Source organism: Zonotrichia albicollis, chromosome 1 (assembly GCF_047830755.1).
Source record: "Zonotrichia albicollis isolate bZonAlb1 chromosome 1, bZonAlb1.hap1, whole genome shotgun sequence".
NCBI classification, from domain to species: Eukaryota; Metazoa; Chordata; class Aves; order Passeriformes; family Passerellidae; genus Zonotrichia; species Zonotrichia albicollis.
The window spans coordinates 145734987-145747797 of record NC_133819.1 but is presented as its reverse complement, the minus strand read 5'-3'; the positions used below and the strand labels follow the sequence as shown (position 1 = coordinate 145747797).

Sequence of the window (12811 nt, the reverse complement as noted above, 5' to 3'; positions counted from 1 at the left end):
GCCAAGAACTGTTACCTTTACCTCATTCAGTGAGATTGTGTTAATGTTCTGTGCCTCAAATGACAGAAAAGTGAGTAACCAGATGAACAATAAACTACATTTCTTCCTTCAGCATTAGTAACTGCCATGATGTGGGATCATGGGGTGACATGAATGGATCTGAAATGTTACACTGGACCTCTGTTTAAACAGTCTGGGTTGGTTTGATTTTTTTTCTCACTTCAAAGCAATCCCAGATATCAAGTTTACATTAGCCAGGAAATTTACACATTTCTCCTTTTAAGATTTCAAAAGGTTAGGAAAAAAATCCCAAAATAATTCTGGAATCAACATGCACAAAACTACCATGGGGCTAGAACAGATCCTGGTTTTCACTGGTTTAGATAACTGCTATGTCACTGCAGTTTAAGCCACTGGAACATCTTGTCACTCCTCTCTCTTTGTCCCTCTGTGGTAACAGGATAAGTGTGTATTCCACAGCAGGCAGTAGCAGTCACATTAGAGAATGGGTTATCTCTCTCAGGCATTATTTTCCATATGAATTCTGCAATCCTTCATTTTTCATAGGATTTGTGCAGGACCCCACCTGGTATATCTTATAGATTCTTTACTGAAATTGACTGGTCATTACAACCTGTATTTCACTCATTAATGCTTGATATATCATTTAGAGACAATGTACCCTCAATTTTGCTAGAGTTTTTTTTTCACAAATAGCATGTATGCAGATCATCACAGAAGGTACTTCTGATGGTAATATGAAAAGATACTAAAATTTCCAATTATATAATGGCTCATAGGAAAATCTGATCCTACTTCAGATTGTTCCAATAATTAAAAGATATCATCATGATGATCTCCCTAAATATCAGCAATTTTAAAATATCCATACTATATACTTTCATACATGATAAAGCAGCGGCACAGGACAGGGAATTTTACATGCTGGTAGGGATTTATTAAAGAAAGTTTCCAATGTAAAGGTTTGTATAAAGATATTCAAAGTCTTCCTGCGTATTTGTACTTGGATTAGAAAACAGGCTGGTTTTAGACGTGAAACATTTACGTATTCTCTGTGAGGTGAGCACAGTGGAAATATCAAAAGAGCTTTGAATTTCAAAGTACACATTTTCTTAGTTCAAATATTAGACCTAAATATCTGAGTTTCTCTGTTTCACAATTTCTGACTGCTAACATAAATAGAAATTACATGGGTAGGAAAACAATTTTGCTCCTCCTGCTTGCTATATCTCAGTGGCCACAGGCATCACCTCCTTCCTTAACTCAGAAACTTCCACTTGCAAGGAGGTCTGCAAGAGATGCTGGGCAAACTCTGTGCCTGTCCAGCAACTTTTCTATTGTTGATCAGCAGCTGGATCTCTGTCTCCTCTTTCGTCTTCCCAGAAGTTCATTTTCTCTCCTGTCTTAGACTTCTTGAAATATATTCTCCCATTCCTCTCCTGCATTGCAGAAACTTTTCCAACTTCTCTGATGAAGAACAAATGGTCTCCCTTTGCATCTATAAGATCCTCTCTGAGTCAAGGAGCAGCAGGGAGGATAAGACCAAACACCTTCCTCCCCAGTGCACAAACATTTTCTTTAGGGGAACATGTGAAGCCTGTCATATTACTGGTTCTTTCCTTTCAAAGAGGCTTTGGAGGAGAGAGGTGAGGAATAAGCAGGATTCTCAACAGGAGAATCCTGGCCTTTCTTAGTTTCAGCCAGCAGGTATTTCCTCCCAGCAGTGCAAGTAAATGGCCTGAGCCCCATGGGAGCCTTCACTGGCCCATGACCAAGTCACACCAGCACAGGAGGCTCTGTGGGGTGTCCAGGGAAGGTTTTCACTGCAGACAAGGTCACATCACAATTCCTCCACTCTACACAGCTCTGGTTGGCGACATGCCCTCCCCATGATTTTTGAAGGGCCTCGAGGCTTAGTGAATCCTTCAATTATTTCTCCAAGTCATTAAGGGGTAGACTGCTACAGAGCTGCTACATTTATCATTTATTTCAGTGCTGCCTAGGGATGCCAACAATTCCTCATCAGAATGTTGTTACTGATTAGAACACAGCATCCATCCTTTTGACATAATGCTCAACACAGCAGGCCATTCTATGTTTGTGCTTCATTCATCTAGTTTGCCTTAATTTCCCTATGGAACAGTTGGGATTTCATGTTATATTTTAAGGAATGTACCTTTCTTTTTCCTATTTGAATAAAGCCCTGGTCCATTATTTATGCAGACTGATGCAGTTCTGTTTCCTTGCACATGAAATCAGGGTCAGTGCCTCTGGGGCTCCAGCAGCAAAATGAAGTGGAATTACCTGTGGCCAAAAATCATGCCAAAGTGATACTGCCAACAGCAGACACGAGGTGGAATCACAGGAGAGGAGGAGTCAAAATGAGGGACATCAACAAATGTCCCCCCTCTCTTACTCATGACAAATGGGAGTAGGGAAGTGAAACCTTTTTTTCCATCTGGGAGCTTGCGACTATTTTGATCAGATGTTTGTGCTGAGATGATGTCCCAGCCAAAGATCCACGTAGGGAAAGTTTAAGTCTAAGTCTAAGTCTAAGTTTAAGTTTAAGCTAGGATCTCCCTTTCAAGAGCAAATTAGCTATGAAATCCAGTTCAAAGCTGGACTCTCTCAGTGTATGTTCTTGACACATTTCTTAATTTTTTTTTTTTTTTTATGTGATAATGCTTTCTAGGCATTAATAACAGCAGATCTCTCTATTTCCAAATACCTGAAGAGAGATTCTGGTATCTGATATTGCTTTGACTCGTATAACCTTTTTTTCAGCCCCTTTAAAATAGCAAAGGTTTGAACAAAATGAAGTTATTTTTCAGAGGAAGAAAAATGACTGGGGCAAGCCTTTGCAGAATTTCTTATAATACAAAGAAACTTTGGTGGTATCCATAAAGGGTATAGAGAATTGCAATTACAAAACATATTCCTCTGGACTAATCTTCAGCTGCTGTAAACAGCTGCAGTTTAATTGAATTAGCAATGATAAATAACAGCTGAGGACTTGGTTAATATTTCCATTTTAACTGATCTACTGTGGTCTATCGATGTGTCTGTTACTCCATTTCTGGGTAATTTCCATTAAAAATGGAACCTAATAGCATTCACAGTTGTTTGATATGCTCGAGAAAAATATTTTTTCAATAAATCTTTATGACAGTGCACCTCAAATAGTCTTTTACATTTGGAGAATGCCCATATTGCCAAGTTTCCACAGAGCCTCTGACTTTGTTAGGATACAGAGTTTCAGCATCCCAGCATCCCAAATAGTTTCAGAATGTTCTAACTAGATAATTTTCTTTAAAAAAGAAAATTAGGAAAAATAGCAGAGCAGCCTCAATTTAACCATCATGGAGACCCCTCTGTGCCATCATGCATGCAGAGTCACAGATGATTCCAGTGCTTGTCTTCATGTGAGGAAATTCATGGTTTCTCTGGTTATAAAGTATTTTATTAAGCAATTAAATGTTTAGTTTTCCACACAGCAGCACAAGCTCCTGGTATCTACCTCAGGATTTTTAAAGCAAATAATTTTGAACAAAGCAGAAAAATTTTGTATTTCAAATTACAGATTTTTGCTGTCTTGGTTAAAACATTTTACCAGATTATTAACAATTTATTTGATGGGTTTTATTTTCAAACAAAATTCAGGTTTATTGATTTATTGGTCCATTGTGCTAATTTTCCCCATGTCTCCTATATACATCAGGCTTAATGAAACTACTTCATGTGTTAACAGCTAATTTACTTTTCTGTGTGTGTTTTCTTTTTTTATTCTAGTATTCTCAAATGCGGGATGAAGTATTCAAATCAAACTTGGTGTGTGCATTTATTGTTCTTGTATTTATCACCGCTATCCAAAGCTTGCTCCCTTCTTCCAGGTAAATACAGAAATATATCTCTATATATCTGAAGGCACTCTTAGGGACACAGTGGAACAATATTTTTAGGATTGATGTGCAATGAACCAATAAAATCTGCTCGTTCCCCAGAAGTGTTTGGAAATATTCGGTCACTTTTTTTGCAATACTATTTTTTTACCACAATATCTACAGCTACGTGTTTTCAAGTTAGACAGCAACATGTGCTGGTGTTGTCATGTTTTCAAGTAGAACTACCACCAAGTTAAGTGGAAATTTTGAGTTACAAAAATTTGCTCCAGTGTGTCCTGGTGAAACATGATCCAGAACAATAGCTGTGCCTCTTTGCTAAGTGATTGATAATCACACTGGGTATCAGTGACTCTCTTGGTTTTGTTTAATAAATGCTTTGTAAGAGAATTGTACTGCATGCTTTGCTGCTGACAATGTGATTTGGCCAGCTGGGAAAAGCAATCTCAGGCCATTAATAAGCATGGAGGTGATCTGGTAGATCTGTTTTCACTTTGCTCTCCTCTGGGGCTGACCAAGCAATATATTGCTATCAAGGTGATGAAAATCTGACATAGATGAGACCTTGGTGTCCACATTTCACAGATTCAAACATATCATTTGGCATTTTTGTCTACAGTTTAATAATGAGATCACAAGAGTATGTTCAAGGACTGAGGTCAGTTTTCTAGAACAGGACTGCCACTGTAACAACCCTCTGGTCCCATCTGGTCTTTCACAGTGCAAGTGTTAAAATTCCCAGAATAACATATTTCTTGGGTAGTTTCTAGCACTCAGATGACCCTTAACTTATGGCTGACAGCAGAGTAACTTTGAAAATATATTATTTGTACAGGAAATAAGACACTTGTTGTGTTACAGTAGTGCAGCAAGATTTCTTGGATCATTTCTGGAAGATGTGAGTTACCAGGTTGATGTCTGAGAACACCAAAGTGGGGGTTAGGTGCAGGCAGCAAATACATTCTGTAGCAGTGTTGTCTCATATGTTTTGTAATTCTCAGCTGACAAAGTACCTGGAGTAGCATGTGACCTTCTGTTGTTCCTTATGTGCTATGTTGCTCCCAGTAAGTTTCCTTGCTTTTTAAAAGCTCTTCTCCCAGTACACATTTAAAGTTCTTCACTTCTGGTAGATGGGGGTTTGTTTGTTTGTTTGTTTGTTTGTTTGTTTGTTTGTTTGTTATTTTTTTCCTCAGTATGTACAAGAAGATTTATGGATCTTATTAACAGAACCTGTTTTCCAAAAAGATTTCTGCTGCTATATCAATCACTGCCATATCAGATTTAAAAAAAAAAAAAGATATTTTTTTTCTACCTGCACAGATTCATCTCTATTAACTCCTGTGAGGGTGTCTGGTGCCATGGGAGTGAGGGGGAAGGAGTCACACAAACACGTTGCCTGCAGCTGTCTCACCTCCTAGTTTCTCATCTTGCCAGGAGTCTTGTGTTTTTCCCTAAGGACCTTTTTGTCACTGAATTTTAAAGAGGCTGCAAATACAAATAGGTTAAAATTAAGGTTAAATAAATTCCTACAAGAAAAGATCAGCAGAGATTTTTTTAAAAAATGTGACCTTGTCTTCAAGAATGCCCTGGAAATTTGATTGCTAGAACTTGGGAAGATATTTAGGGAAAGGTTATTTACCACAACCCCTTTTGGAGAGAAGCTTTGGAGATACATGAGTGTTTATTGGCAGTTCCTGTGTTCTGTCAGGAGCTGAAGATCACTATCAAGGCTTAAGGAGACAAATTTTGGTCTTTTTTTTTTTTTTAATGTTCTGATAATCTGCTTCAAAAAGTGTTTCAATTTTTTAAAAAGCATGCCTGTCAACAGATGAGCAGCCCTAAAATAACAGGATAGGGGTTTTGAGTGAGAAGGTTTCAATATGCTTAAACATATTGGATGAGAAAATAATCTGGAAGTACAAATTTCCTAAGTTCCAGTTCTAAAAGCAGTTCAAGGCATGAGCAATTGAACAAACTATCACAAACTTAGACAGGATTTGGATTCAGAGAATCCTTGAAATAACTGCATATTCATTTGTTATGCCTCTGGTAAATATCAGAGAAGTCAAATACTAGGGTGGAAAACCATGGAAATAGTTTCCATGAAACCACTAACAAACTATAATTCAGTCCTCATGGTAACTTACCCATTTCCTAAAAATACATATATGAGTTTAGATTTCTGTTGAGCAAGGATGAAATTTTGTATTTGCTTAAGTAGATGTGTGAATATTTTTTGAGCTGAGTTTTTTGTTTGTGAAAATTTGGTGAAAATGCTATTTAAATTGTCATAGAACATATATTACTAAGGTTCTCGGGGGAGTTTCCCAGAGAGTTTACCTTAGTCTGTGTGTTAAAGAAGGGAACCACAAATTTAATAGGTATGGAAGTTTCAGAATTTTCTCTGTTTATATCTCTCTCCCTAAGGATAAATATTTGATCCATTCATGCATTTTTCCCTGACAGGGCAGATGCACGTGAATTTAAAAATCTTTATGATAGTTTTCATTCTTTGAAATATGGAGTTGGGAAAATTAATCTAAGTGAGATAAATTAATGTCATATTTTTTACCATGATTGCCCTTTATGAACCCATTATATTACATTGCCAACTTTGCAGTGATTCATCTTGTCCTTCTAAAGAGGCCTGGGAGTTTCATCAATTTCCTGCAATGAACTGTTTATATGCTCACATGGACAATAGGTCTTACTAGAGTTGACTGCTGAAATACTCTTATTTCTGTCCATTTTTGACTGGGTTATTCTTGTGAAGGAAAAAAGAAAAACATATTTCAAATTGTTATAAATTTAAAAACTTCCATCTTCTGTTTTACGTAAGTTTTCCTTTTGGCTCAAATCAGTTGATTTGTACATCAGAAAGAGGGAAGGCAAAAGCTCTTTTTAAACTTCACTTGATCTTGGCAGTAAGAGAATCCCTGAAAAGAAAATCTATTGGTCTTGAACCTCTTCTTGAATGAAGGGGCAATCCAAGCCTGGTGTCCTAGTTCTGGGAGATGTTCAGATGGACAGAAAATTATTACAGTTTTTTTGTTTGGATTCCTCTGACCTCATCAATGCATTTTATTGTACTTGATCTTATCAGCATGCTCCCATCAAAATCTCAGCACAGATATGGGATTGTTCTTCTCAGAGGTCATACTATGCCACCTTCAGTTTTGCTTTCAATCAAGCAGGCTTAGTCAAAAGACAAGCACATCAATCTTCAATTGAACAGCTACAGTGGAAAAAAATTTGTTGCCTATAAATTTATTGTGAACAAACACAAGGTTTCATTTTCTCAGGCATGTAATCAGGTTACTCTGCAATTTTGGGTTTATATCCCATACTTAGGTGTGTAGATGCTCCCTTTATAGTATCTTAATTCAATAACATGGGTCTTACATGTAGAGTTTGGCAGTCCAAAATAAGTACTAATGTTTAGTGTCCTCAGGCTGGACCTCTTGAGGCTTGATCCTAATCTTGCTGAAGAGCTGAATTTGGTTTTGTTCAGAGCTGGATCAGGCTAGGTTAGCAGAACTGGTAAGCTACACCAGCAAATATAGACTATCTATATATATCTGAGGTATAGTTAGAAACTATCAGTTCCAAATCGGATCACAGTCCCTTGGCTTTGCAAAGCAAGAAAGCTGTTGCAGAATACTGCTGTACTGTGGGAAACTGAAGGAATTAATCTTGCATGACCCTCTGTCAGTGTCCATAACCCAGGATCAAAGTATAGCCACTGGAGAATGAGTTAATGTGAATATCATGTTGGCTTCCATCTGCATAAACCTGAGAGACTACTATGCAGTGAGATGAATTGTATCCAAAACCACACAGGTGATGAGCCCTCCTGACTCTCTTAACTAGGGCTGCATGGACATGTAGTCCAGCTTTTCCCTTGATTTATTGACCGGTTGTGCTGAGATTTAATGCTGGATTCTCTCTTTTTTTTTTTCCCCAGAGTGATCCCAATGGTCATTCAGTTTTCTATCCTGATTATGCTGCACTCCGCTCTCGTGCTGATCACCACAGCAGAGGATTACAAATGTTTACCCTTAATGCTCCGGAAAACTTGCTGCTGGATTAATGAGACCTACTTGGCAAGGAATGTCATTATCTTTGCATCCATTCTGATTAATTTTCTTGGAGCCATCATCAATATTGTAAGCTTATAGGGAACCAAGGGATATTATACAGTAAAAGATGATTTATGAATTATTAAGCTTTCTGCAGGACTTGCTAACTATGTCTATAAGCAGTCTGTGATTTAGATAACATAAAAAAGGCAAAGCATCACAGCTTCAGGAAATTCAATCCATTGCTTGATCTATGTATTTCTGAAATATCTAATTATTTCTCCCTCATGAGTGTCATCTATTTTTAAAACCTTTTGTCCAACATATCCACTCTTTGAGGACCATTTGTAATTTTCTGACATGCTGAAATACTTTCTTAGAGACTGTCAATCCAAAAAATGCTTGTGGATATTAAATTCTTCCTCTCATAAATTCTCAGCTCATCTTACAGTTCTACTACTATTTAGATTATTAAGAAAAAGAAAACAATTGCTAGAATAATAATTTTTAAAATTCCAATAGAGCCCTGATTATCCTGACATATTCAGCAACATGAGAGAGCTTTGCATAATGTAGGCAGATTACAGTGTCAGACAACCTGGCAGGTCTGAGCCAAGAATGTGGTAAATATCTCACGGATAGATTAAAAGTATCACTGATAGGAGAGTAAGTCAAAGAAAGAAAAATGCTTTCCTATCATTACTGAAAAAATATAAGTACAGTAAATGTCAGGAAGTCCAATTGGGCTCAAAACTTCCTGAAGAAAAGGACAGTGGTGCATTACAATACAAACACTAAGCAATGTTTTAGAATTTAGAAGTTTTTAAATCATGTATAACAAATACCTTACAGACAAGATTTTGGTATGATTAGTCTTTATCTTAAAAAAAATTTCTAACACACTATCTATACCAAATTTGTTACTTCCCCTGGTTTCTTGTGCATTATTTTTTAAGATTTGTCCTCTGCAATTTTTTGAGTTAGCTAATCCAAAGACTGTCAAAAGAAAATTACATTTTACTGTCACACCAGTGGTTTTCTATAGAGCAGGAAACAGTCATATATATTGTCATATATTTAGCTGGACAATGACTTGAGCCACTGAGTCCTGATCTCTATAGGAAATGACAATATTAATATACTCTCATTATTTCATATGTCAAAGTCCTTCCATAATTATAGTTTGTTCAGGAGGGACCTGCATGCATTCAAGAACAGGTAATGCCTCTCAGCCTTGCAGCTTTGTGTGTTCACTGAGTTCAAATGCGGCCAATTGTAGGGGTCTAAGACTCAGATGCTTTCTGAGCCATAAAGCTTTGGTTTCACCAGGGGGGCAAATGAGCCTTGTGAGTCTTACATGCATTCTTATTGTTATAAAATTAAATTTCTGATCCTGAAAGTCTCTTGAAAAAACACCTGGGGATATTGGGACATTCTGCCCTGCAGAGAGGTGTTCTATACCTCATAAATTTTCAGAAAGTACCATTGATTTCTGGTGTCATGGAAGAGTGCACAGCCAGCCAGGTAATACTCCTGCACTGCAGAGATGGCTGAGTGGCTAAAAGAACAAACAAAAGAGTGCCAAGTTCAAAATTAATTGGAATTTAATGATAAGAAATTGGGCCTCATTAAATGAATTCTTTAACTATTGGGTAAAAAAACCTCTAACTAGCTTGTACACACCAGGTTGATAACATGACCCATTATAATCATCCAGAGTAAATAAATATATATGACAGGAGACTCCATCTGCTTTAAGTGTCAAAACAAGAAGCAATTAATGATTTTTTCCTTTATTTTAAGACTATAATGTATTACAACTCTACAATGCTCTTTTCTTTGTATCTAATGCTCTTGGTTGGAAATACCATTAAAATCAACACAGGTCATAATAACAAAAAGCGATATTACATAATCCATAATACATAACCATAGTTTCATGAGTGAATTTTTATTCCCTTCCATTCTAAGCATCACAGTTGCTGTTCTAGGACCACATCATGTTTTGGTACAGCTAGGTCTCTGTGATACCATGAAAATGAAGGTCAGGTGTCCTGTTTCCAAAAGGATAACACTATCCATAGCAGATGAAAACAGCTTGCAGAAGGGGCACACATTCAATCTGATTTTGTGCTCCCAATTTAATAATTTTCTCTTTAGTTTGTAGCAAAGTCTAAGCACTTTGAGAGGTCATTCTGAAGAGTCCAACGTGAATCCTCTGGAAGTCCCAGAGGAGCTCATCTTTCCACTCTGTAAAAGAGCATAGGGAGGCTGATCAGATGCTGAATATCTGCAGCACAGATATCTCCCCTTTTCCATTTCATCTCCACAGCATGTTTTTTACTGCCCATTTATCCAGCTCTTGGTGCCAGGTGGGATCTGGCATGGAGAGCAGCAGGTCACCCAGTCCCAGCCCTAGACCCACACAAGCAATTAGTCACCAGTGCACAACATAGCCCTGACTTTGTTTTATTTCTTCACAGCTGTGGTGTGATTTTGACAAACCAATAGTCCTGAAGAACCAAACCTTCAACTCCTCTGCCTCTTTTACAGACATCTGTTCCTGTCCTGAGGTATTTCTGAGGGTACTTTTCAATCTGAGATGAATCCAAAAAGGTCATATGGCAACCACTACCTTGTGGTGGAGTCAGGGGCTCAACACTGTGAAGGAAGGAACATTTCCATATGTTGATAGAAAAAGCAGAGGCTGGTTACAGAAGGAATTAACCTTAAGATCTAATGGGGCATTACAAATAAAATTTAACCTTTGAACATTATACAGAACCTTTATCCTGGGAACACACCCAGCAATGATTTAATGAACCTAGTGCAATAAAACACATTACCTAATTCGTATGAATGTAATGGAGAGCAAAACTTCTTACATGACAAAGAGAGTAGTTAAACTGCTATGGTTACTTTAGGATTGGTTTTGAAGAAAAAAAATTAAAGAAACCATCTCTAAGATGAGCAAGCAGGCAACAAAATCATAGTGTTGGTCATGTGTAGATAAGAGAAGTATGTTGCTTAGAAAGTCATATGGCAGTGTCATGATACTGCCAGCAGTAAGCTCTGAACAGCAGGGATGCAGACTTTCCTACAGAGAAACTGTACTAGAGAAAAGCTGTACCCTGAAAAATGAATACAATCACTCCTAAAGCTGTGTGATTGGAGTTAATTTAAACTACATTTGGACTGTGGGTGTTGATGTTGCTATTTAAAGTCTGAAGAGCTCATGGCCATGATTGTCTCTCTCTATCCAGTATCAGCTGCATGGATTGCATTTGGCAGATGACTAATCATTGAGAAAAATGAGACAATGAAAAGATTAGAAAATAAGATATGAATAAAACTTCCAGGCATCACATTTTAAGATAGTAATGTAACCAAGCTAGATCTACAATATTAATTTTTTTTTTTAAAAAAGGAAAAAAAGTCCAAATCTGTAGCTTTATCCTCTCTCCAGCAGCATGGGAAGAATTAAAGTAGAAACATGATTCTCCCATCCTGAGTATTTTGTGGGTCTTGTGGAAATTTAGACTCCAAAGGAATATAAATTATTTTCACCCAGTAGACTTTTCAGTAGCAAACTACTGCATGCAGCATCTCTCCCTTTCCTCTTTTAATTATAGAGGATGCTGTTTCACTTATAATGCAATGAAAATGCTATAAAGACGCAGAAAAATAAATGATCTTTGCTGACATGGAGGTACCATGAAAAATATAGAATTTGTAATTTCACTTCTATTTTAACAAAACATTTATTTTCAAAGTGCCTGGGCCCTAAAAGGACTTGGCCGAGCACTGAAATCCAAAATAATCTTCCCATACTTCTGGTTACTTGATTGTTTACATAGATGCTTATCTGTGATCACCAGGATTAACCAGTGCTGTTTTCTGTGCAGTATTTTGTCTTCACTGGTGTGCTGGCAATGGTGACTTGTGCAGTCTTTCTTCGTCTCAACTCTGTCCTGAAGCTGGCAGTGCTTCTCATCATGATTGCCATCTACTCTCTGCTGACTGAGACCATTTATGCTTCCCTATTTCTGCAATATGACAACTTTCACCACAATGGAGAGTAAGTGTTCACAGCCCCCTTCAGAAGCTGCTTTTTCTCAAGGTGATGGTTCAAGTCTTGCCAGAGTATGAGAGTATTGGATAGCACCATAGTTAAATGTGGAGTGATGGTTGCAGCAGGCAATGACTAATTCAAAATGATTCATAACCTGTTTTTTTTTTCTCAAGCCTTTTTATTAAAATGTTCATTTCATGAGGGCATTTAAATATTGATCAGGATCTGTCTTTTATGTCTTCTCTAGTCTATCAATGCAGACTAAAAATATGCATTGCAATGCACATACCTTGGTCATTTCTATTCTTGAAAGCCCCAGAGATATCAGTTGAAAAATTCCCCTCAGTTTAAGAAAACAGGATTGAATGATTGATTTTTTAGAATAAAATCCAAACAAATAATATGCACTTGGGAAAGATATAAGGAACACAGGCATGGTCCTGTTTTGTAGGAGAGTGCTTGAAGGACATTCTTCTCCTCCTCCTCCTCCTCCCAGGTTTCTTTCCCAGGAAGAGGAAGTGCAGAAGAACCACAATGATTTTCAGAGTCAGAGATGCAATTAGTGTTGCAATAACTGAATCTAGAACAGCAGTAATTTAAATCATTCAGAAAAACACTTCTTTGGCCTTTGATACTTGACCAGGGTAGTATTGCTGTTCCTTGTGGTTGTAAGTGCAGATGAAGATGCAGCGTGAAAGAAAAGCAGGGATTTCCAGTACAATTAATTCTCCCAACAGCCA

At 37.4% G+C, this 12811-nt stretch overlaps 1 protein-coding gene across 2 annotated transcripts in view; it reads left to right on the top strand.

The window, feature by feature from the left end:
• The window catches only part of ADCY8 (adenylate cyclase 8), a 115692-nt gene that overhangs the window by 82438 nt on the left and 20443 nt on the right, over positions 1 to 12811 (top strand). For both annotated transcript variants that reach the window (XM_014264426.3, XM_014264428.3), the window contains 4 exons: positions 3811 to 3911; positions 7885 to 8086; positions 10483 to 10572; positions 11905 to 12077. In XM_014264426.3, the coding sequence (XP_014119901.1) occupies positions 3811 to 3911; positions 7885 to 8086; positions 10483 to 10572; positions 11905 to 12077 (566 nt within the window). The remainder of the gene's footprint in view (positions 1 to 3810; positions 3912 to 7884; positions 8087 to 10482; positions 10573 to 11904; positions 12078 to 12811) is intronic.